Genomic DNA, 24,960 nt, shown 5'->3' on the forward strand with positions numbered 1-24,960 from the left:
CAAGGTGAGCTCAAAGTTAATCTGCCCTGGCCTCCACCAGCTGGCTCTAGTTCAAATCCAGCCCTCATGCAAGCACACAGTAAGGAATTTGAGATGACACCCCGAGTTCAGTGATATTCCCAGGAAATAGCTTAGGCTGAAGCTCAGGGTAGAACAACCTGTCACTGCTAACACAACCACCCCAGAATGGGGATGCAGACTAGAACCACTGGACTGTTGCTGGTCCTCCAGTGGGATTTCCTTGTCGTTTTCCTAGAAAGAGCAAACACCTACCGATGGAGTTCTTCAGCAATGAGTAATTCTCAGAGATTCAGCTTCTATGGCACAAAATCCTATGGCAGCAGTGCTCCACGCTGGGAATATACATCCATATGCTGCTGCGAACAGAGCCATTTGAAATTTCCAAACATGTATATTGTCACAGAATCATAAAATCTCCTGAGTTGGAAGGGGGGACCCAAAGCATCATCGAGTCCAACTTGAGGGCAGGTGACGTCAGTGAAGTGCTGTGGTGTAGGCAGGAGCTAGTGTCTGTCCTTATGGTGAGGAAATGTCCAGCATCACCTGTGCTTTACACAGCTCCTGTGGACAATGGGGTCGTGACTCTCTACTTGAGTGCATGTATTTAATGAAGACTCCTATAAACAGGAGATTGGTTTAATATCTGTTTCCAGGGAAGTGCTCCTTCACAAATTGAAATTTGTAAACAGGAGGGAGGGAAGTGTGTGCTCTTTTCTTCCTGTTTCATGTTTTATTTGCAGCTGTGAGAGCTTGTTAATATTCCAGTTTTCAAGGCCAGTATGAATAATGGGAAATCTGTTAGGTTATGCCATGATAGTGAGGAAGGGAAAGGAAGCACCCAGCCAACACCCAGCAGGTTGGCTGCCATCATAGCAGGAACAGCTTCTGGGAAGAGGCAGAGGTACCAACTTATGGATCTTTAAACTAAAGAAGAGGTAAGAGGAAGAGTACTTGCGCAGAGCTGAAGATGGCTGACCAGGTTTTCAGCAAAGGAGAACTTACAGTTCAATTTAGTTATGAAGGATGGCTTAGGGACCACCTGCTTTACATTTCCTGCTGCTGTCAGAGGGAAGGGTTGAACCAAGGTTAGCAGCAGAGCAACTGTTTAGAAAATACAACTTTGGAAAGAATTCATGGGTGTCATACAGCAAATAAGGATTTTCTTTCCTGTTGAATAATTAGCCCACAAGTGGTTCTTTTAACCACAAGTGTTCAGTCTTTTCATTTTATCATATACCCCATGATATGCTGCTTCTCCAGTTGAACATTTCTGTTTGGATATTCCAGAGGAGGAAAATTCAATGAAATAATTTGTCACTCTTATTTATAAACATTTTCTAAGTGTAAGAGTTGGGTTTAATTCTGCTTGTAGCAGTTATAGCAGTTCTTCTTGTGTGTGCATGCTGTAGCTGCCTGTTCTAGCAGTAACAGACACTAAATAAATGGTAAAGGAGGTGTTACCCTGAGAAAGTATTTCTGTAGTGCAGCCAAAAACAAGTACAAAGAAAAGTGAGGTAAGAAAGATAAGATTCTAAGTCAGAAGGAGTCACCTGAGAGCACAGTTCCATCGTGGCATGGAGATGGAGCTGGTGCTAACATACAGTTGAATTAGCATTATAATTTGCTTTCAGCAAGAATTGCTCTTCTGTTAGGGAAGAAAATAGTTGAGAACTGAAGTTTTTTTTTTTTTTTTTTTTCTATTTATAAATGTGTTCATAATCTCTCCTAATCATTAGGAGCAAAGTGGTTTGGTGTACTGCTCTTTTCATGTTATGGAACCTGAGTATGCTGCAGAAAAACTGCCTTAAAAACTGTGTTTCAAACACAGTTTTTGTCTCTGATTTGTCTCTGATTCTGAAGTGAATGAAAACAACTCCTAAGGATTTGTTCTTCCTTAAAACAGAGCGATTATTCTCTCACCCACAACCTCTTGGATTATTTGAAATTTGGATAAGGGAATCCTTCATCAGTGGAATACTGGAGTCTTTATTGTGTAAATGCCGTTTTCCTTGCTTCTAGTGGAGTGTGTGCATCCAAATCCCTCATTAAATAGCAGTGGAAGAGAAGCTTTTATCTGGAGCTCTCTTGTACTCAGTGCTGTGTCTCACAGTTCCAGCTGCTGGTGCTCGCAGTGAATATTTGTTCGTTTGGAAATGACAGTGCCACTTCTGTGACCAGTTACCTGTGAAACCTTGGTGCAGCCATCCTCAGAAAATAAACATTTGAGACACGCAGGAATCCTTCCTCTTTCCTTCTCCCACATTCCGAGTGTGCTTGCAGCAATGAACAGCTAGAGGATTAAAGCTCTTTAGCTGTGAAAGCCATCGTTTGGGCATCAATCTGATTTCTTATCAAAGGGAAACAGGTTGTTTTTCTGTAGCATCCAAATGTGCTTCACAGCCTGCTCAGGGTCCCCAGCTGGTGGCACTGTTTTACACTGGGAGGCACTGGCTTGCATCACGTAGGGACTGCATCTGAATTACCCTTCAGGAACCTGAGCTGGGAGAAAATCTAATTCCTCACCTCTCATTTTCTGAGCAGTGGAAAATGTAGTGAAGCACTGGTGTGTGAGAAGAGCCCCGGTGTGGAAAAAGACAGCAAAAATCTGTGGTTTAAAACAACTCAACAAACAGCATTGATATTTTCATTTAAAAAAATCCCAATTAAGACAATTGAGAATGACAGAGGAAAATCTACCATTCCAGCACCAGCATACTTCCTAATCCCTTGTGTCATCAACGAGTTTGTTTCTTTGTTGGAAATGAAAAGCATTAAAATCTTCACATATGCTAAGAAAAAGAAATAAATTCTAAGCTTTCTTTCCTATTTTAGTATTTCACAGAATCATAGAATGTCCTGAGCTGGAAGGGACCCCCAAGAACCATCAATGTCCAGCCCCTGTCCCTGCACAGACACCCCAACAGTCCCACCCTGTGCATCCCTGGGAACGGTGTCCAAACGCTCCTGGAGCTCTGGCAGCCTCGGGGCCGTGCCCATTCCCTGGGGAGCCTGGGCAGTGCCCAGCACCCTCTGGGGGAAGAACCTTTCCCTGATCTCCAGCCTGACCCTCCCCTGGCACAGCTCCAGCCCTTCCCTCGGGTCCTGTCCCTGGTCACCAGAGGGATTTCACTGGTTAATTCTTAAATCTTTTGTTTATGATCTTCAACTTGGCAAAACTAGCTAAAGGCACACTTTATTTCGGAAATAGCAAACTGAGGCAAGAATTAAAATACATGATTGTGTAGAATTCAGGCTCTGGATTCAATGCTCTTGTGGCTGCTAATTGCTGAAAAGGCAGGGAAGAGCACATGGTCACTGGAAATGCAAGAGTGAACAAGAGGCTTTTAAAGTAGGTCCATGTCCAAACCTTTCTGTTTGAGGGTTCATCTACTCACAGAGCGTGTGATTCGTAACATTTAAGCTCAATATTTGCCTTACTGAGGTTTAATCTGTGTGACTGTTACAAAATGTGTTGCTTAATGCTAGAGGAAAGCCCTAGTTATGATCAGGAGGGTTTATAATACTGAAAAGAAAATGGGGAGGAAATAGTGAGAAACATGTTTGTTACTGCTTGTGTTTTCCAGCCAGTGCTTTGTTATCTTACAGAGATTCACTTTGGTACTCATAATATCTTAAACCCATCACTTCTACACATCATCCCTTGAACTCAGGGCAGTGTGAGCAGCATTTTCTGCGGGGCTTGGGAGTTCTGACACTCCTCCTCTCTGCATGTTATCAGGAGATAACTGAGGATTGCACAAACAGGACAGTTGTGTTTCTTGGTTATTTCTGCTGGCACCTTTCAGTCTCAAAGCTCTCTGTGTCAGTCAGGGTCCCAGACACCAGGGAGCAGTATCCCAATTACAATGGCAGGGATGGCAGATGTAGATTTTAAAAGACAATGTGTCAAAATTACCTTGGATAAGGAGGGTTATTTATTATCTTTATTTCATTCTGTATCTGGACTGAAAAGGACCTCCTGGGCTGAAGAACTGCTCCTCTGCTCTGTTGTGCCATTATGTGATGCAGCATCTATTTCAGAACCTGTGGCAGCAGCTTTCAGTGTTGCTGGTCGAAGGCCATTTCTCTTAGTCCTGACTAAATTTATTGCCGATCATTTTACCCTCAGCTACTCTTACATCAGCTTTGTCCTTCAGCTAAAACAGTCCCCTTCCAGCACCACTCACACTTGCCTTTATCACCTTGAAGTGTTTATAGATACTGTCATAGGTTGGCAAGCATAGTCCCGGAAGGGATGTCCTTGCTAAGGGGTGCTTACAGTTTCCTCTGGGAACTGATAGAACCTATCAGCAGCCAGTTTGAATATGGACAATTCTCTGAGCCACTTAAAGTTGTGATCACCTCTGTGATCCACACTTAAGAATAGACAAACTCCCCCCCAAGCTCTCTCTCGTTTCCGGCGCTGGGACAGGTGGCTGCAGGCCTCGTGCAGGGGCCAGCGGGCCCGGCCAGGCCCTGCTTGGGCCAGGTCAGGCCGGGCCACGGCCATCCTGGAGCCATGGACCTGTTCCAGCCGTGGAACCCCCCCCACTGCCTTGCCGTGGGCAGCCGGAGCGGCTCGGCTCTCCCCCCTCTCCACTGCGGTAAGAAACATTCAACATTCCAGCTGCAAAGCTGCAAGGCCGAGGTGAGAGTAACCCTTTTTATTGCTGTGAAGAGCTGAAAACCTGAGGGAAGAGAAAGAGGAGATGCTTAAAACTGAAATTCTGTTGTGAAGCTATGATATATCAGAGTATCCCGTTGTAATTCCATGAAGATCTGGGGGGTGGAGTGTTCAACTCGTGAGCAAAAGCACCTGCGCTGAGATAGGCAGATGCTGCCGCAGCTGTGATTTCATGAGAAGTTTGGACAAGGAGAGATGGACCAGATGAGGACTTTTGCTCCAAACGGGAAAGGAGAAAACCTCAGTTCCTAGAGATGGACCAGATGAGGACTTTTGCTCCAAATGGGAAAGGAGAAAACCTCAGTCCCTAGAGATGCTCCCAGAGATAGTCCTAACGATGAAGATGATGAAGACCCTTTGCTCCCAGGGAAGGAGAAGGGCCTCTGGTTTTGTTTCTGAACGGCTCAACCTTAAAATTGTACCCCAAAAACTTCAAGAGTGGACCCTCGAAAGCAGTTGTGGGAAAAGCTGCAAGTCGGGGGAAAGGACTCACACGCAGGCAGAGAGACTCCTCTTCCTAAATGGACTGAACGATATTTGGAAGTGGGCGGCTGTCTCGTTGTGATAATGTTTTCATTCATAGCATGAGCAAGAAGAGACTTCTCTTTCTAAATGGACTAAACAAGGTTATTATGGAAGTGGTAAACAGACTGAACATCTTAAGGGTTGTCTTTTCACATTGTCAATGGGAGAAGGGAGGAAGGTGGGGGGAGGAGGAGAGTTCTGAAGGTGGTATAATTTTTTTTTTTTCCTCTTTTAGGTCTGTTAATAAACTTCGTTATAGTCTTTCAAGTTTGGTGCCTGCTTTGCATTTCTCCTAATTCTTATCTCACAGAAGATAAACAGTAATGAGTATTTTGGACCAAACCACTACACTAAATTGGTGTTTCTGCCCGGTTACAAACCGAACCCACGACAGATACCATTCACATGGTTTATTAAATAACCCAGTGTTCTCAGTGTTCTTGAACTCGGAGCATCTTGGCCATTCTCTTCTGCGTCACCTCCCGAGGTGACTGGATCTCTGAGAGAGGCCACATCACGTGTTCTGTATTCCTGTTGTGTTTCCTTATTTCTAAAGAATCTGTTTGTTCTGATAACTCTGTGTTGTGCTCTTATGCTTGTGTGAAATACTAGTCCTGACTGACCAGAAGGTTCCACAAATACTGTTTCCCCACCTTAGAAGGGAACTTGTGTAAGAGCACAAATTTTCAATAAAATTGTGCTGTACTTCTGTATACATTTACATTTCAATTCTTAAGGAACACACAATCAATTGTAGATTTTCTTTTTTCACTCTTTCTTCCTTGGGCAGACATCTGACCTCACCCCTCTCAGATTTTGCCCCTCAGTTCTCTCCTGAATTACTGCTTGCACCAGAACTTTAAAATCAGATCTGAAATTTTATTCTGTGTTCAAGGCACAATTCAAAAATTTCTGCTGGTGAGAAGCAGAGGTAGTCAGAGCAGTCATCTGTTTTTGAGCACCTTAGATCCTGCTGATCCTGGAGAAGTTCTACCCATTCCCTCAGGGATGTGTGGCTGCCAGTGGAAACTGAAGTGACCAGTGTGACATCCCTTGGGATTGTGCCTCCCTTTATCATCTGCTTCTGAAATTATCACTTGCCTCAATCTAGCCTGGGGCATTAATGTTTCAAAAGTAGTGTTGTCTTTTAAGGAGATGAAGAAGGAAAATCCCAAAGGGTTCAAGTCATCACAGCAAGTAAGGAAATCAGTTTCATCTGTCCTTTGAAAGCAAGCAATAGAAGAAGAAGCTTAAGTTGAGCAATCAACTTCTTCCATATCTTACAGAAATTTTGTGTAGTCTTACTGGCTAAACTTCTGAAGCCAGTGAAGATGCACCAGTGCTTGTTTTAGGTAAAACTCGTGTATTGCCAATGCAGATAATTAAAAATGTCAATTGTCTTTGAGTCAGGAATGAAATTGTGGCAATCACTGCAATTTTTTGATAGGCATCAGATGAAAAGTGCACTAAGACTGTGGATAATGTGACTTAGGCCTTGTGTCAAAGAGTTAATATGGTTGGTTGGTTCTTGCTCTGTTCTTTCCTTGCATTTGCAATGGCTCAAGGAGCCTGAACTGATTTTTAAGTCAGCGCTGCTTTCAGCCAGTAGTTGATGAAGTGACAAGCAGGGCTCCTTTCCAGCCAGAGCTGGCTTTGGTTCTAGGTGAGCTGGTTTAAGCCACTCTGTAATTGCATTACATTTTCAAAAGGCTCTTCTCAAGAAAAAAGCAGAAATGTCCACATTAGAATCCAAGGCAAAAGAGATGTCGGGGGTTTTATACCCCCTTTTTTATAGCTTCTTCATGTAGCTGGTCCCAGGGTAAGAGCTGAGGGAAGAGAGGAGGATCCTGGCTCTTTGGAGCTAGAGATCAGAACCATCTATTCTCTTGTAAGGCCTTCTGCATTGAGCAGAGCACAAGAAATTCAGGCTTTCAGAGGCTCTCAGATAACTGGTTTTGTATTTCTAGTTCCTAAATAGAAGATGTCCTTAAATTTTAAGTTTTGCTGGGCTGAATAGTTCTTCCCCTAGACCCACTCACTCTATCCCAAAAACCTGTCCTGGGTGACTTGCTGGAGATGCTCTCTTTAGAAAGAGACATCTGTGCCTGAAAATGTCCAGAATCATCCAACTTCCAGACCACTGATTTTCCAGAATTAATATAACCAGTTTTCCATTTTTAAAACTCCACATTTATTTGTGTCTTGAAAATCCATCCTGTCCTGCTTAGTTACTCTCTTAGCCCATTTGATCTCCTCCTCACCCTTAAAATCAGTTCTATTCCTGTTAGGTGAATGCTCAGCACAAGTTTTGAATTTTGAGGGTGGAGACATGCTCTCTTTTCAAAAAGAAGACTGATAGCAGAGAAAATAACATGAAATTTGTTGACCTGAATTTCTTTAGCAGCACTGAACCCTGATGCAGATATTAATGACTCCTCCTGTTATATCATGTGTTGGTAATTTCTACATGTTGGAAAGTGAAGATGGTGTTTTTAGGGTTACATACAGTTCTGACTGAAACTGTGATGTTTATTATTATTTTTAATATCATTTAAATAGAGTGTGGATATCTCATGTACCTAGCAAATCTTAGCATTCTGTGGGAAAATATTTTCTCCAAGTATGTAATTGAAGTGAATGAAAACATCCAAATTGTCATTCCAGCCCAGACTTGTACTGGCCTGTCTACCCCAGTGTTTCACTGCCAGCAGCAGATACAGGGGAAAGACTTCTAAGAACAGGACATTAATACTCTTTTCTTTTGCCTCTGGCAATTTATGTCTTGAAAAAGAGAGAAGAAGAAGGAGAAAGAAGTGGTATCTCGTGTTTAATAATTCTGCACGGATTGTTATTCGGTGGCTTTTTTTGTTGGCTTTTTGAACACGTCAGTGAGTAGCCCCAGAGACTTTCCCAGTTCAATGATTATTTTGTTTGCTTTGGACCTGCCACCTGTGACTTTCACATAAGGTTCTGTGTCATCAGGCAGTTTGGACACATGGTATCTCTTGACTTTCTCCACACCACTCAGGACTTTCAAAGTCTACATATCCCTCATCAATTCCTATTTTCCAGGCTTAATAATCATAGTCCGGTTTTATCTCCTCCTTTGGAGATTCTCTCTAAATACTTCTCCATCCCTCTTACCTCCTTTTTGAGATGGGGGGACCAGAGTAATGCATGATACTGGAGGGGAATCGCCCATGAAGTTCCACTGGAGAACAATGGCGTTCTCTGTTTAGATCTCTGTTCTCTTCCTGTTAATTCCTACCATCTGATGCATTTTGTTGGTCTCCACTGTGCACTGATCTGATGTTCCCATAGAACTCTCCACAGTGAGTCCCAAGCTTCGTTCCTGAGTAGCAACTGTCAGCTCACAGTCTATCCTTTATGTGGAAAATTGCTGCTGTTCTCCATGTGCATCCATTTAGATTCATCTGCATTGACTTTCCTTGGCTGTTCTCTTGCCCAGTCACTCAGTCTTTTATGACCCTTCTGCAGTTCTTTATTGTAACCCCTGGTTTTAAATCCCTGAATAATTTAGGAGCATCTGCAGACACTGTCATCTCATCCTTCACCCTCTTTCCAAGCCATTTAAGAACAGCCTAACCAGCATGGATCACTGCTGGAATCTGCCATGGAAATTAGTTGGTTTGCTGTGTTCTCTTTGCTAAATCCAGATTACACAGTTGTAATTAGCCCTGAAGAACAGAAAGGACAGAGTAATTTCTGATAAGAGGTGAAGTTCTTACGGTGGCCGTGATGTCACTCATGGATTTTCAGAGCTGTTGAAACTACACAAAATTTCATCCTGCTGGATGTCTTATCCTTTTACAGGAGCAGACTTGAAAGATAACTTTTTCTTTTTTCTTCCTGTTTTAGTCTATTTAGCTTTTCATAGTCATTTTTGCCACTAAAATACAGAGATTTAATATTTTAAAATACAGAGAGTTGTAATGGACTGCTCGTCAAGATCCTTGATATCTTGGTACAGAATATAGATAATTTCATGTCATATCCTGTATGGTTTTATTTACTTTGAGACTATTTTGGCATTAGTTTCTTCTGAGTTCAGGGAGCCTCAGCTGTGTAAGTCTGAGCAGCTCTGAACTGCATCAGAACCGTGTGAATGAACAGGCATTTCATGGATAGGAAGGCCAGAAACAGAATTTAACTGCTCTTAAAAGACCAGAGAGTCCATGACGTGGAAGTCAAAGCACCAGTAATATGTGTTTATCCTCAGGTTCTATCCTAGTCACTGCCTCAGTTACTTAGTTACTACCTTTTGGGCCGTCTTTAGTTTTTAGGCTCACTTCAGTCTGGCCTTTGTGAAGAATTTGGGACGGTAATCCAGTGGCATACACGAAGGGAAAAATCACGATTCCTGGTCAGACATGGATAAAAATAAGGTGTAGTGTTCAGTGAGAATGTGGAAATAAATAAGAGTGGTAGGAAGCATAAAAATCTGAATGATGGTTCACTGTTACACTGTGTGAAAGGAGTTGCTGAAAAACATGGAACAGTTGATTTCAGCTGATAATAAAGGAGATTTTTTGGTCAAGCCTTGGAAATTTTTGTATTTGCGACCTCTTTTAAAAAAAAATCCAGGCCTGATGTAAAAACTATAATGATGGTAGTAGACTACATCTCTTGGGAAGCTAATCCTGTAGTTAATTTTCCTCATTCCTAAAAATTTGCTCCTCATTTATAACCTCAACTCATCTGGTTTTAACCTCTAACTGTTGGATCCTATTACAGATTTTTAGACTTAGAGACTTTATTTAATAATCAGTTAATTCCATTTTTCATAAGCCCAGACCTTACCCAAAATGAACCGAACCTGAATTTCTGTAAGGATCAGAGCTATTAGCTGATTAAAGTCTGACTTACACAATAAAGAATTAAAGGCTTTCTACACTGTTGGTGCTCTGAATTTTCCATCCTCTTGCCTGTTTTGCCCCCAAGTCACTGGTGACTCTGTGCCTGATCAGTTCTGTAACTTCCTTCCCAACACCCACAGCTGTAGTGCTCTTATTTCGTCCTTTTTAATGTTTTAAGCAAAGCTTTCATTCACATCTAGAAGCAGAACCCGATGTTTCTAGGATATCACGCTTACCAGCATGAGTCTAAAATAGAATTCAGGAATAGGCAAAGCTGCTTCCTTTCCTTTACACCCTTTCCCTACAAACACGTGGTCTGGGGCTGTAACCTGTGGTGGGTTGGGTGCTGGGGTGTTCCCTGTGGGCAGGGTCACAGGCACAACAATAAACCCCAATCTCTGGAGCTGCGTGCGGATGGAGCTTGGAAAGAATGGGAGCGTTCCCATCACAGCCTTGGCTACAGTCTTAAACTGGAATGAAATGTGTGTTGGTTGTGGGTTCTTTGTCCTGAAGAGACTCATGGATGGCTTCTGTCCACAAGGCCCTCAGCAAGTACCTGAACCTCAGCCTGGCAGAATTGCAGTAGCCTTTGCAGATTTCCATCTGCAAAATGATGGTTTGCAGCCTGAGGGGATTAAATCAGCTTTCAGAGCACCGTCTGTGGTAAACAGCCTCTTCACTACTGCACATTTGGGGGGGTTTAGTTGAGTCAATCCTGTGTCGTCATCCTCGAGGCCTCACTTGGCACCTTGTGTTGCCTTTGACCTCTGACTCCTGCTTTAACGCTTTTCCCAACTCCTTCATGTGTCACCTCAAGCCAACAATATGTGGATGATTTTAATATTTTAGCTACTCACTAACATGTTTATTTTAAATCATTGACCCCATCCTATGGATATTTACTTTGTATTAGTATTTTAAGTAAATATGGGGTTTTGTGATATGTTAGACAAATGATTTTTAGAATTTAAATATACATTTACAGAAGTGTTTGCCATTAATGTGGTTTAGATTTTTAGAGCTACTCACAATGTTTTAAATTACAAACTTTATGTTGGAAAGGTGGAATATTTCTGTCCATTCCGATTGGAAATGGGTGTTGTTCTGTTACATACCCCATTCTATAATGAGGCAAATCAAAAACGAAGGAGCATAAAGACGTGCTTTCTAAAATCCAGACCTGTGACATGGAGCAGCACCTGCCTGGCTGCCTTTAGCAGATGGCAGAGGCACGTGGGCTGTTTCCTGCACAGGGTGACGGCCAGGCAATTCCAGGTGTGACATCATTGCATTTGCCTTACAAATGTGCAGTAGTTTTCTAGAATCCATTCAAACGCATGTGCTGACATCATTCCCTCTCTGCCCATGGGCTCCGGATTTAGCAGTGCCTCCTGAGAGCACGGCGCTGGAAGTGATGGTTTTTTGAATGGCTTCATTTCGTGCAGCACAGGCGGGCTGTGGCTTGCCGGGCTCTCCGGAGCCGTGCGCTGCTGCTCGCCGCCTGCGCATCCCCATTGCCTGGCCCCTCTCCGGTCGCCATTGGCGAGGGGAGGGTGTCCTGCCCTACCTACACCGCGTCTTGTTTCATCATTCGGAAGCAGACTGAATGTACAAGTGATTGTATGGGCTGGGAGGCCGGTCCCTCCCAGCTGCGGAGCGTACAAGGATGCAGCTGATGCGCTGTGGGCTGGGATTCAACAGCCCAAGCCCAGCAGAGAACTGATGGAGGGTGGCAGGGTGGGAGCCCGGCTGTCCACGCTCGCCATTGGTTTCTTATTACGGCATTCTCCCCCGAGAGGCTCCCGGTGCCCAGGCACCCCCTCCTCCTCCTCCTCTTTCTCCTCCTCCTGCTCCCAGCCCCCTCTTTCCCACCCCTTCGTGTCTGATGCTCAGCGAGCGGCAGCGCTGGTCACGGAGCAGGGATTGCAATGAGCTCATCCTTTTCTCTGTGCAGCCTCACCACTGCCCGGGCTCTGCTGCCCTTCCTGCCGCCGCACCCGGCTCCCGCACACCCCCGCGGGCACTGAGCCCCCACAGCTCGCCCTTGCTTTGCTCCCAGCCCAGCTTCCCTGTGCTCATTCTCTGCCATTTTCCTGCTTTTTATGTGCATTTTTAGATCCATGTTTTCTCTGGTTTGTTTTTCAAATCTCCTTCGGACTCTGTCTGAGCCAGCACGGTGGATCATATTTTTCCTCGATTCTTAGCAAAGATGCTTTTCTCCTCCTGAGAGGCTCAGGGGCGTTGCTGGAGCAGCCATCCGAACCCATTCCAGAGACTGGAGGCTGGCTCTCCTAATCTTGCACTTTCGGAAATTGCCGTTCACAAAGCCTGTTCTTCTCACTCTGGATACTTACTACTTACTGCTCATGGAAGAGGGGGTACCTTGCAAAAGCCCGGCTGCCAAGCTCACCCCACCTGCCAAGAAGTCCCAGGACATGCACGATGAGAGGAGCAAGCTGGTGAATGAATACGCGTGTCGGGTGCTGGAACTTCTGGGCATGGGGCATCGCCTCTTTGTGCCTCGGCTGCTTGCGGTGAGATCACCTTTTCATGAAATTAATTCCTTGGGAATTTGCCATTCTCCCTCCCAACCCTGCCTCTGCCCCCAGGAGGGATGAGAGGGCTCTTATTTTTTTCTTCTCAGCTTCTCATAATCCATCTCCTAAGCACCAAGTCCTGCTTTCTCATGTTAGCTCAGGGAGACTGGACACTAGTCCTGCTAATGGGGACCAGTGCCACTCCTTTACTAGCTTGAAGGATCCTCAACCTGGGCTGAATTATAAAAAAACATCTTCCCTAAATCCTTGAGTGCTTTTGTTCTCAGTCCTATAACGATTCCAGATAAGCAGTGTGCCCAGTCACCTTCTAGGTACTGACGCAAAGTGCATTAATGCTCAGCATTTCAGATTTTATACTTTGGACATCACAGGCTGGCTTTAAAGACTCATCAGAAATGAAGCTGTGTTGGTGCATTGTGGCTTTCGGCTGTTTGTGTGTTTGGTTTTGAAAAGGCAGTTGACAGTATGTAAAAAAGTTGAAAATACCTGTGTAGAATGATCTGGGAAATAAATTGTTAAGGGTGTTTTCATCCATCATAGCAGATTCTGTCTGTGTGGGGGGTGCCCGCAGTTGGTGTGCCATGTTGTGGCACAGAGAACACGCTTTTATCATTTCTCCTGCTGTACGAAGCAGCCTCAAACCCACAAAACCATGGCAAATCCGGGAGTCAGTGCCTAGTCCTGTCTGGGTCTGCTCAGGGTGTTGTAACCACGCCTGGCTGCAGCTCAGAGCATCACTCGGAGCATGGCCTGGCACGCCAGAATGGCATTTTTGTGTGATCCGTGGGAAGACAGTCCTTGCCTGATCCCCCTCATTTCCTGTGGTGCCTCTCCTTTATTCCCATACCTGTATTGTGGTTATACACAGTGACCTGTGCAGTGTTTTCCTACTGCTGAGTCTGTCTCGGAGCTCCGCAGTATTCCCAGAAATCCATGTGCTCTGCATGTTACAGCCTGTTCAAACAGTACAAACAGTGTGGGGGGTTGGACCACCGTGTCCCTGCACTGGGAGATGCCAAATAAAAATCAAAAATCCACAAACTCCTCGGTCACTACAGTGCAGCTGGATTTGGGCATCTAGAGTCACTTGTAGAATTGAGTCCAGTCCCTGATGATGCGTGCCTTGAGCTGTTGGGTGTCTTATCATTATTCCAGCTATCTCCCAGTGTAGCAAAACACTCCTCCTGCTGCTGGCTTCTTGGGCAAGGGCTGCCAAATCGCTCTGAATAGTGCTGTGATGAGCTATAAGGAAAGCAGAGACAAAACCACCTTGCTCTTTTTCACTTGCCTTAATCAGGCTTTGTATCTGGCCCTCCAGGTGGAGAACACCAGGCAATTTCACATCCCTTATCTTCCAGGCAGTTTGGCTTTGCTGAGTGGTGTAGTAATGTTTATTAAAAAGGAAAGAAAGAGTGTGAAAAAGGCAAAATAATACAAATAGGGCTTTGCGTTACGAGAGAGACTTGACTTGCGGAGTCAATGTGATTCCCTGTCAGGTTTTATTAGCTGAGTATACCTCTCCTGACGTGCATCCCTTTTGACACACACCCTTTTCAGAAAGGAGAGACTGTGTTCTGATAATATGTTAAAAATGAGAAGTCTCTGAGGACCAAGAATTTGTACTTTAATCAGAACTGAATATCCTTCAAAACATCAGTGTTTCATAAAATTCAGAACTTTTTTTTGTTTCCCAGTGTGCATAGCTTCTGTCTCTGCTGTGCTTTTGGGGATAAATGCCTGGGATGGGTAGAGTATGTGTCATTGCAGTGTTATGTGGTAAATACAATCTAGAACCTTTATGCCAGTCTTAGAAAAATTCTGATCACCTCCTCACCTGAGCACACTTTTGGGCAGGTAGAACAGCACCCGTTCTGGGGGGTTTACACCCAGAGTGGGTGAAGCCAGGAGATTTTCTTACCCACCTGCATCAGTTCTTCATGTGGCAGAATGAACTTTGCCACGTAAGTTTGGAGCTACAAAGAAAGGCAGGGTTGAGGTGTTGAGCAGAGGGATATCACTGAGTGTGCACAAGATCAGTGCTGTATTTGTGGGTCCGAACTCTCGGCCCATAAACCCAGAGGTGTTTTTTTTCCCACAGCATTTTTGTACCAGTGTGTTACAGAGAGCATGGATTTTATTTAGGAAGAGAAGTGTTTGATATTATAGCTGGACAGAAGAGATGCCAGCAAAGGAGTTGTTTGTTGTATTGCTCTAGAAGTGTGTTCTGATGTTACTGCAGCACACAGTTTTGTCCACCACACTTCCCCAGGCCTGGAGCCCGAGTTTATCCAGCCCAGAAGGTCGGGATCATCCTCTGAGCCATTGAGCAGCTGCCAGGTCTGTGGCTCATGTTAAAGGGCAGCACAGAGCAGTTGTGCACCACGCAGCACTGCAGTGTGGGTTAGGAATCAACAGCTTGTGTACCTTGATTTCATACTGCGTCCCTTTTCTAAGGAGTTAAAACCACATCTCTGTGTTACAGGCATTAAACACAAGTAGATACTTTTCTATTATATGTATTTATGTATATAAATACTATGTTCTGAAAAATTGGAGGATACTTACAAACATTTTGAATTTTCCAGAAGCAAATTGGATAGTAAGGCATGGCCAGGTTCTTTTCAGTCTTTAACTTCTTGGCCTCATTTCTGCCACGTTTATTAAAGTGTAAAACAGGTGGTTTATGCTCACTGGCATTCTACAGAAATGTAAACATATACCTAAAATTCAGTGGAAATTAGTAATTTTTATCTGTTTGTATGAAGGAGGAAGAACTAAATTAGGGAAGTGCAGTGTGGTTCATCCAAAATTTCTTGTGCTGCGTTAGTTCCCAGGTGGGAATAGGAGTTTTGGTTGAGAGGGTCATTAATAAATGAGGCTGCAGAATTAGTAATTGAAGACAGAGAAATTAAAGAAAGAAAAACCAAGGCTTTTCCCTTTGCCTTAATCACAGTTTCCTACATATTTTGGGGAAAGTAGTAGGAACATTATTTACTAAAAAAAAAAAAAAAAAACAAAAAAACGTTGTTGAAGTCTCTCAAATTCTGTTCTTACTTTTTGAACTTTTACTGTTTTTCCAAACGTTACCTTTAGATTTGAAAGCTTTGCCAATACTTTCGGGAAAGGGCTTGTCCTTATTTTCAACTCATCCATTTAAGATAATTTTATGACTATATTGAAATACTTAACTCATGTGGTAAGGACATTTGAGAACATATTTAATCAAACCCTAGAGGGCAAACTGAGCCGTTGGGTTATAGTTCTGACTGAGTTTCCTTGTTTGCCTGGGTTTAAAAATAGATTTTAATCAAAAATATGTTTGTTTTGAAGTAACATCTAGAATAATAAAAACTTTCCTGAAGTTCCAAATGCTCAAAAATACAATGCACCTGCCAAACCTTAATGATAGCTCTGAAATATACAGATGGTTTAGTAAGAGAAACCAGCTGTTGAGAAATCAGCTGTTGGTGAGTTTCAGGATTTGACTGACTTCAACCAAGGATTTACAAATCTCTGCCTCTCAAACAGCTGCCAAAAGTTTCCAGAGACATCTTTATGATTTATTGATTAAAGTCACCAAATGTCAAGAAATGTGAATCTTGGGATGCCAAAATTTCTATTTTTCACATTTTTTCATGTGATTTTAATAGTGAAACTAGTATTTTGATGAACAGATGATTTTAAAGAAATTAAAATACTCAGTGAAGCAGAAGGAGCTGATGAGCCTGGGCTCTGTCACTCATTTAACCAACCTGTACAATGTGATGTTTGCAGTTTTCATAACTATAGTCTTAGTTCAGCAAACTCTGTTAGAGAAGTTCTTTATTTCCATGATCTTACGGGATTTTCATTGACTACAGATTTTTCAGCATTGAAAAGTTGAACTTGTCAATAGTTACAGTTTATTAAGTGTAATTTGTTGGGAACTGTTAAAAATAGTATTATAACAAGGATTCAAGCAGAGGCCTAGGAAAATTAAATCTGATTTTAAGTGTTTTACATAGAATTTCCATTTTCTGATGTGTGCCTCTCTGTCTTTTTTTTTTTTGCTTATTTCTTTGCCTATTTTTAAATGTGCTGTAGAAGTAAAGGGTAGGTGCATCAGTGTTCACAGGGTTATTCAGAGGTTGATTATTACCATTTTTGAAGGTTTTTTCCCTCCTTTGATTTCTAAAAAGAATTCCAGAACTCTCAATGCATTATGTTAATTTAAGGAAAATAGATTAAATACAAAGTTTAAAAAAAAAAAGTCTAGTTAGGATCTCTAGGAAGAATCCATGCTTCAGATTTGGATAACAATTTGTTATTGCTTATCGGATAGTAAATTGTTAGCATACAAAAATCCTAAAAAAATGCTCAGACTTTGGCAGAAAGTGTGTTTGGTGTTTGTTTTGTGCTAGGAGCAACTGTCCAGGAGTGTGGATTGCAAACACCTCCCACCTGCTGGAAGCAGGCGCCATCCAGGCGGGCTTGGAGCGTGCCCGGCTCTGGCACGGTGGAAGCTGAGCACCCCAGGGCAACACAGGGGGCTTCCCTGGCACGTGGGCTCCATGCTGTGTTGGCACCTCCTTTCAGAGGAGTCTGGGAGAGGCTGTCACAGCCCAGGGAGGAGGAGAGGACTGATGTGCAGGAGTATCCCAGGAAGGCAGACTGGCAGCGTAACTGGGAAATCTGAATTGTGTAGTGATGGCAGCTACCAACACGGCTGAGAACGAAGGAAGAGAGATCCATTTCTGTGAGCTGGGTACCAAAACTGAATCTTTTCCTAATACCCATTAGATTGGATATTACTAAAAATTTCTTCAGTGAAATGGTGATCAGGTATTGTAACAGGCTGCCCGGGGAAGTGGTGGGGTCACCATCCCTGGAAGAATTCAAAAGACGTGCAGACGTGGCACTTAGGAACATGGTTTAGCAGTGGACTTGGCAGTTCTGGGTAAGTGGTTGGGCATGATGATCTTAGAGGACTTTTCCAACCGTAAGGATTCTGTGATCCTGTGAAACCTCTGCTGCTCTTCCACCACAGTTACCCACTGAACTTTCCTGGAAACACTTCATTTCCAGCACGAGTTTGGCGGTGGTGCTGGGCATGACCAGCTGTTCCCAACCACACTCGGCACCTTCCAACAGCCAGCCCACTGGGGGTATGACACAGTGATCTGGCCTCAGGTGTGGCAAGAGCATTCATAACCCCAGGAAAACTCATCCAGGAGAAGTGGGATGTTGGCCATAGTGGATCTAATTCATTGGATACCAGCTGCCCCAGCGTTCTGTCAACATGTCGGCCTCGTCTGATGGAGCCTCAGCCAAGTTGTGTGGCTGCCAAATGATTGTGGACAGGATCAGATGTGATGATCATATCAGATGTGAACATTTCTGGTCAGCATCCTGAAGGCAGCTTTTCCTGTGTCCCCACAGTGATGACCCAGCAGCTTCTTTGGCAGTGAATGAAGGGAGGATGAAACAGAACTTGGGTGAACTCAGTGAGGAAAGAAGAGAACTGGATATGGACTTTGGAAAAGGGCCTGGAGTGACAGGATAAGGAGGGGAATGGCTTCCCAGGGACAGAGGACAGTCTTAGATGGGATATTAGGAAGAAATTCTTCTGTGTGAGGGTGGGGAGGCCCTGGCACAGGGTGCCCAGAGAAGCTGTGGCTGCCCCATCTGTGGAAGTGTCCAAGGCCATGTTGGATGGAGCTTGGAGCAAGCTGGTCTAGTAGAAGGTGTCCCTGCCCATGGCAGGGGGCTGGAATGAGGTGGCCTTTAAGGTCCCTTCCAACCCAAGCCATTGGTGGGATTCTCTGGATTCGAGTGGATAACAACATAGTTAAGCATCAAACCTTGAACCTTTGAAGTGGGTATGTAATGTACCCACTGTGTGCAATGAGGCAAAAATGACACTGGGTGTTTTTTTACTTGTGAGAAAGCAGAGCGTGCCCACATGGAAATGTTGGCACACATGGAAATGGTGGTGGTGGTACTTGAGCAATTAATTCAGCAGTTAACCAAAAGTGCCTGTGCTGCTCCTGAGGTATTTGCAGTTAAACACGTTACACAGTGTAGATCTCCACCATACAAGTACCTACATTGACAGGTTTTGTTTACTCTTTTCTGGGTTAAAACCCTTGAAATACACATTTTTGAGATTATGTCCTGAATGTCTTGGCAGGACCTTCAGTTTCTGTGAACCATTTAAAGGAACTGTCCCAAGGCTTGGGATTTGGTACCTTCTGAATCTCTTGGTGCAGGTCTTAGTAACCTGGAGGAGGAATACATTTGTCCCTGTGAATCACATTGCTCCGCCAGTGGCAGGAGTGGATTAATGCTGAATGTGTAACATCTTCTGACCTGTTAGACTTGATACCACTGAGAGGTCCAGGAGTGTGGGAGATGTAGAAATAAGCATGTAGAACATTTTCTGGCATGGTTCTTTGAGAAACTGTGTCACAGACTTCAGCACACTGACTTACTGATGCCTTGTATGAATCATGTGCTTCTGCTCTTCATGTCTGTGCTCTACATGCATTAAATATATATACTTTGTCTTTCTAAGGAGAATCAGCAATGGTCTAATGCACAAGATTTCCAGGCAATAATATAATTTCTCCTAGGTTTTTGTTGTCTGCTTGGGTTTTGTTTTTCTCCTCACTGACATCTTGACAGGCTGTGCCAGAATCCCTTTCTTACCTGGCAGGTATAGAAGGATAAAATCCATTCCCATGTTGCAGTCCTCTGTGCTGCCCTGCCTAAGGATTCCTTGGATGGGCTTTAGCCTCTGTTTTATGAAGCAGAGTTAAGAGAGCTGATTTCAAGGAGGATGATTTTGAGCTAATGTGAATATTGGTGGTGTGGAATGCATCCAGTAAATGACAAATCAAGTAGAAGAGCATGACTGCATGTTCCCAGGGTTTACTGTAGTTCCCTGTGTTTAATTGCAGACCTCCAAAGAGGACCTTCTACAAGCTGATTTTGAAGGAGCTTTAAAATTCTTCAGGGTTCAGCTGCCCAAGAGGTACAGAGCTGAGGAGAACGCCCGGAGACTCATGGAACAAGCTTGCAATATTAAGGTAAGGATGGACTTTGTTGCTTCTCATTCACCTGGGAGTTTGTACAGGAAGAGTAAAATGCAATGTTAAGAATGGCAGTAGTGTGTGGCAAGTAAAGGAATTAAAGAATTACTTTATTGCTTTTTATATGTGTTCGTATAATTACACGCACACCTTCTATCTTTAAAGAAAGTGCGTCTGTGACCTTTTCTCTCTTTGTCTGCTTGGGTACAAGCTAATAATTAAAACAGAAGAACAGTGCATTATCCGCAAACAACTACCAGAACTCACTAATTCATTATTTGTTTTATAAACAGCGATTGCACTAAACCAATTAATCACTGTATGATAATCATGCAAACAAAGCTCAGATATTATTTATTTTGCTCAGAAGCGGTTTGTCTGCTGAGTGCTGCGTACAGTACATTTGAATTGGGGTAGAAATTAGTTTTGTTTGTATATCAAGCTTACCAAGACAGAATATGTTTTTATATTCTACCCTACCCAAGATTCTGCTGTCAGAAGTCAGGCTACTCTGAAGGTATTGACTACAAGCGTTGGACTTGAACCAAATTAGAGAAGCCTGACTGTGAGCTGTTGAGGATGAAAATCTGTTCAAAATGGCTGCAGAGGTTCATAAAGCTGTCATTTGGAAGGTCTGGGATTTTTTTTTGTTGGAATATGTATCACTATGGAGGGGCTTAATGTTTGAGCTTGGAGAAAAAGCGGTTTTGTCATTCCTTGGAATGTGAGCTCTGATGGGAAGTGCATGTTTGGTGTGGCCCAGTGATGCACGGAGAACATCCCACCAGGAAGAATGTTCCTCCAACACTGCCTCTTTTTATCTCTCTCACTGTATTTATTAATTTCCCTTGTGCTACTTAATTTCATCGTTTATTAAGCAAGGGCTTTTTTCCCTTCTGGTTCAAACACTGATCTTATGAAAGAATAGGTCTTGGCATCCCAATGTTTATTCCAGCCAAGGAAAAGAAGATCTGTGCAAATGTTTTAGTAAAATTGGACATGAAAAAGAGACTATTTGCAGTTCAATGTTTAGTATTTGGTCCTCTGCTTGGTTGTTGAAAATGAGTAATTTAAGGACTTTGCAAGTACAGGAGAATTATCTGTATGCTATTTAGTCAGTGTGTATTTTCTGATGGGAGGTTAAGTAGAAGTCTTCGTGGTACTTGTTGGAAGAGATGTTTGTCGATTTTCTCGTGCCTTTCTCCTTTTCTTGTGCAATATATTGTATGCCACATGATGTTATTTGTCATTCGTTTTTCATTTGTTACTGGATGTGATGTTCTTTATTGGGGAGGTATTTCGAAATGCACCTGAGGCAGATGCTCAGTGCTTAGGGTCCAGCACCTGGGGCCAATTATAAGCGGAATATGACATTCTGAGCTGTTTGTTGACATGAAGGGGAAGGGTTTGACAATGAATTCACTGCATACACAGGATTTCACACACTCTGGATTCTGGGTGAGAGAAAAGTTCGGGTCAGAGTGTAGCAAACGTGGAGTCAGGTCACTCCCTTGTGTGTTAGAGAAGTATGTGAGGATAAGTAGGAATTACTGAGAAGGAGGGAGCATTCAGAGCAGAGACAAGACCTGGGGTTATCAGGGGTGGGAAGAAGTAGGTCGAAGTCACCTTCTGCTGTGCCAGTAACAGCCTGCTCTTGAACAATTAGGGAGTTGGGCTCTGCTAACTCCCTGAGTATACAACTCATCCTATAAAAGACTTCAGGAGCTTCATGTGAGGAAACTCAAACTTACATTAAATGAGGCTGTGTCCACTCACTTGCACCCCTGTCACAGTGCCACTCGTCCCCATGGTCACGTTGCTCCCTGACACCAGAACATGTCTTTGGCCATGGTCGCTGGTGTGGGATGAGGGTGAGGGGCAGTGGCTGTGGAATCCTCAGTGTGTCCTGGGATCCTCTTAATTGATGACAATAAACTGGCTTTTGCACATGTTTTTTGTTCTCTCTCGGAGGAACAGGATCATGTTGGCCGAGGAGGTTTTGGAATCTCAATCTCGAAACACAGATTGCCCTGAGTGAGCTGCTGTAGGTCACCCTCCTTCAAAGGGGTGGTTTAGACAAGATGTTCTCCAGAGATCACTTCCAACCTAAACTAGTCCATGATTCCATAAGTATTTGTTACAATCATTGTATTTATTTACCAACAGGTGCTAGTAATTGCAGGAGCTGACATGCTCAAACAGGAAATGGTAGTCTTGATCATCATCAGTGGTGGAGTCCCAGGGAATGCAGAGGTTGTATGAAGAGCAGTTGTCTGTCTTGTTGAATGCAGCAAAACTTGTTCTGTTAAGAAAAAGGCCAGAGCAGACCCTTAACCATGCTTTTTTGTGCTGTACAAAGAGGCACTGTGTGTCTTTCCACTGCTTGTGGGCTGTATTAGTGCTTGTGGCCTAAAGAACAGATAGTTTTAGAGCAAGTATCACACAGTAAGTGAAAGGAAGATCTTCTTCAGATTTCTCAGCTGATGACAGAGGCATAAAAAACTTAAAAACAGAAGTGTGCTGTGGCCAGGCTTCATAGTGAGTTACATCTTTTCCAGTGTTTCTTTTAATTTTGTTCACACATTACTGCAAAACAAAAGAGGAGTTCAACATGTAATAAACAATCCATCTCTCCTTGCTTGCTTTTTTCTTGAGCTTTAGCTGAGCTAGTTCTAGTCCTACAGAAGACAAATTTAAAACTACTTGGTGTTTTTTCTCCTTAATTTCACAACTTTTCAGTTGAGTTCGGCGTGTAACCCTTGGATTTTGAAGGTGTTGTATTGGACGTAGTTTTATCGTACTGCTTTTAAAACAAAGGGGTTCATGTCTATCTTTCTTTCAGGAGTAGATCTGCAAATACAAAGAAAAAAGCTGCTATTAAATGACATTTCTCTGTAGAATGTGCTAGGGAATGTCTTTTTCAGTTAAGAATTATTTTTGGTGGTTATTGATCAAGTCTGAATTTCGATCATTTACCAGTAAGGAAATCACTGGGAACATCAGTGGAATTAGAATTAACAGTAGTGTTTTCCTACAGAGCTTGCTGGGTCATATTCCACTGTTAAAGAGCATTTTGAACTAATTCATACTATGAAATAATACGGCCTGGGTATGTAATCATAGAAGGATTTTTATGCTTTGGGGAGGGGATTTTTTTACTTTGCTAATTTTTCTGTCTTTAGAAGAGTTTTCAGAAGTTTTTCTGTGTCTCTGGAAGGCCAATTTGATAAATGAATGAATGAAGGAACCTTCTTCTAGGTTTCATGAAGGCTAATTCTAATGCTGCTATTTTATGAAAACATCTGGCAAATTCTTCATACTCACAACATCTGCCTCAGTTGCCTTTTACATCTTGTAATGCAGTTTCTCTTGCACTGATCCGTGTCTGTCCTAAAGCAGTTTTAACAACCTTGGATTTTAATAGAGGAGTCCTACCATCTTTGTTCTTACACCTGACTTCAGGCAGCTGAGGTATGGAACAGGGGAAAGTCTCACTGGGAGATCTACTCCATGTGAAAATTTCCTGGATCATCAGTTTTCAGGTGAATTCAGGGAGTTGTGCCCGTTCCTCCATGACTATCCCGCGACATTTGGAAATGGAGCAGAGCTGACGTTCAGAATGGGCTCCATTGCAGCTCTGGAAGTGCTGTGAGGTTGAGTGTACCAGATGGACAGTGGGGACATCCTAGGAATTCCCTGTGGGATGTCACCCCTTGTGCCCAGGGAAGGTGAGGTGAACACGTGGGATGAGATATACAGGAACCTGCAGGGAAGGTTGTTCCATCGTGGGGCAGCATCTGTAATGACACCTTCTTTCACCTGGCTCAGGCACTACAGTGACTCCTGGTCTCATGTTTCACCATCCTCAGCAGCAGGAAAGATCTCAAATACTGAACTTCTTCAAAGAGAAGCTTCTCCCTAACCACGTCAGTCTCCCCTCTGGACGGTATTGGGCCCCCAGCAGCATTATGAGATCGCTGCTCTCAGCACCTTCAATGAGAGGAGAGAACGGCCCTGAGTAAAAACGGTGCCTTTCCCAATGCAAAGCAAACACACGTTTTTGTCACCGCTCACTGCACTGACAAGGCTGTCGATCCCACCTGGGTGCACCCACAGCTGGAGCTGGCACCAGGGCCATGGATAATAGCAGAGTCAAGGAGAACTGGCTACAGTAGCAGGAGCTGTGCTAAGCTTGTTCTCATTTCAGAATTGTTCCTTTTTGACATTTAAAACAGGTTTACTTTATAATGTTGCCATTTAAATGTTTTCAATTCAAAGTGGTGATTTGAAGTTCACACCTTACTGATGTGGATGACTGACTTGCTTCACACCTCTGTTGATCTTCTGTCTGGAAGTGATTTTTTAAAGGCATGGTTTCGCTCATATATTGATTTACGTGAGTTTCAATGGATAGGATTAAAAATAGCTGGTTTGCTCTCTCTCTTCTCTCTAGAGCATTCTCTTTGTGCTTATCTCTGTATGTGTGTATTTATCCAGATACTTGGGAATCTTGCTATCGTGGTAAGACAACACAAATGCAATGGAAGAGCAAAGGAGGTAAATGCAGAAAGGCCCTGAAACTGCACAAGCGTTGGTTCTACCAGTGTTGTGTGTATTTGATCTTCCAGTATAAAGGACAGGTTAAAAACTGCTCATTTATCAACTTCTTAAGAAAAGGCCAAACCAAATGGACAAGGATTTGGTTTAGATCTGTAGAAAACCCTGCTCATGCCCTGTATGCAATTTCTTATTAAAAGCCAATGATCAATCCCCTTATTATGTCTGTGCTGTTATCTCTGAAGTGCAGATCCAATTGTCCTGCTGACGAGGGTCATGTTTTTTAATGCCTGTCCTGTTTGCAGCTCCAGCTTCCTTCTTTCTGCTTGGCTTTGTGGTGTGGGGCACCACAACGAGCTGGCACCTGGAAATCAGATTAAAGTGCCTGCAGTGGAGTTGGACAGTTAAATGTGATTGTAATTTTGGTAATGAGTGTTAACACCATAGAAAGGAATGTTGTTAATTTAAAACAGTTTCAACTTGAAATGCTTATTTATTTTAACTTATAAGACTTATTTATTATTCCAGTGAGCAGCCCAGTAGTGAGGCTATATTTTCATGGTGTTTAAGCATTAGTAAAACTGTTCCATTATTTTAATTTGTTTGCTTGGTTTGGTTTTTTTTTCATTTGCAGTGAGTTGGTGTTGTAAGGGACATCAGGTATGTCG

General features: G+C 43.2%; 1 protein-coding gene across 8 annotated transcripts in view; it reads left to right on the plus strand.

Moving 5' to 3' along the window:
- Nucleotides 1-24,960, plus strand: part of RABGAP1L (RAB GTPase activating protein 1 like) — a 236,765-nt gene that overhangs the window by 153,392 nt on the left and 58,413 nt on the right. For 7 of the 8 annotated variants that reach the window (XM_042033881.1, XM_042033876.1, XM_042033874.1 and 4 more), the window contains one exon: nucleotides 19,604-19,732. In XM_042033881.1, the coding sequence (XP_041889815.1) occupies nucleotides 19,604-19,732 (129 nt within the window). Of the gene's footprint in view, nucleotides 1-11,970; nucleotides 12,642-19,603; nucleotides 19,733-24,960 lie in introns of those variants that run through there. The other variant, XM_042033882.1, reaches the window with a different exon arrangement.

Source organism: Corvus kubaryi, unplaced genomic scaffold (assembly GCF_017639235.1).
Source record: "Corvus kubaryi isolate FWS band 111438036 unplaced genomic scaffold, C.kubaryi_AGA036_p1.0 37361, whole genome shotgun sequence".
NCBI lineage: Eukaryota > Metazoa > Chordata > Aves > Passeriformes > Corvidae > Corvus > Corvus kubaryi.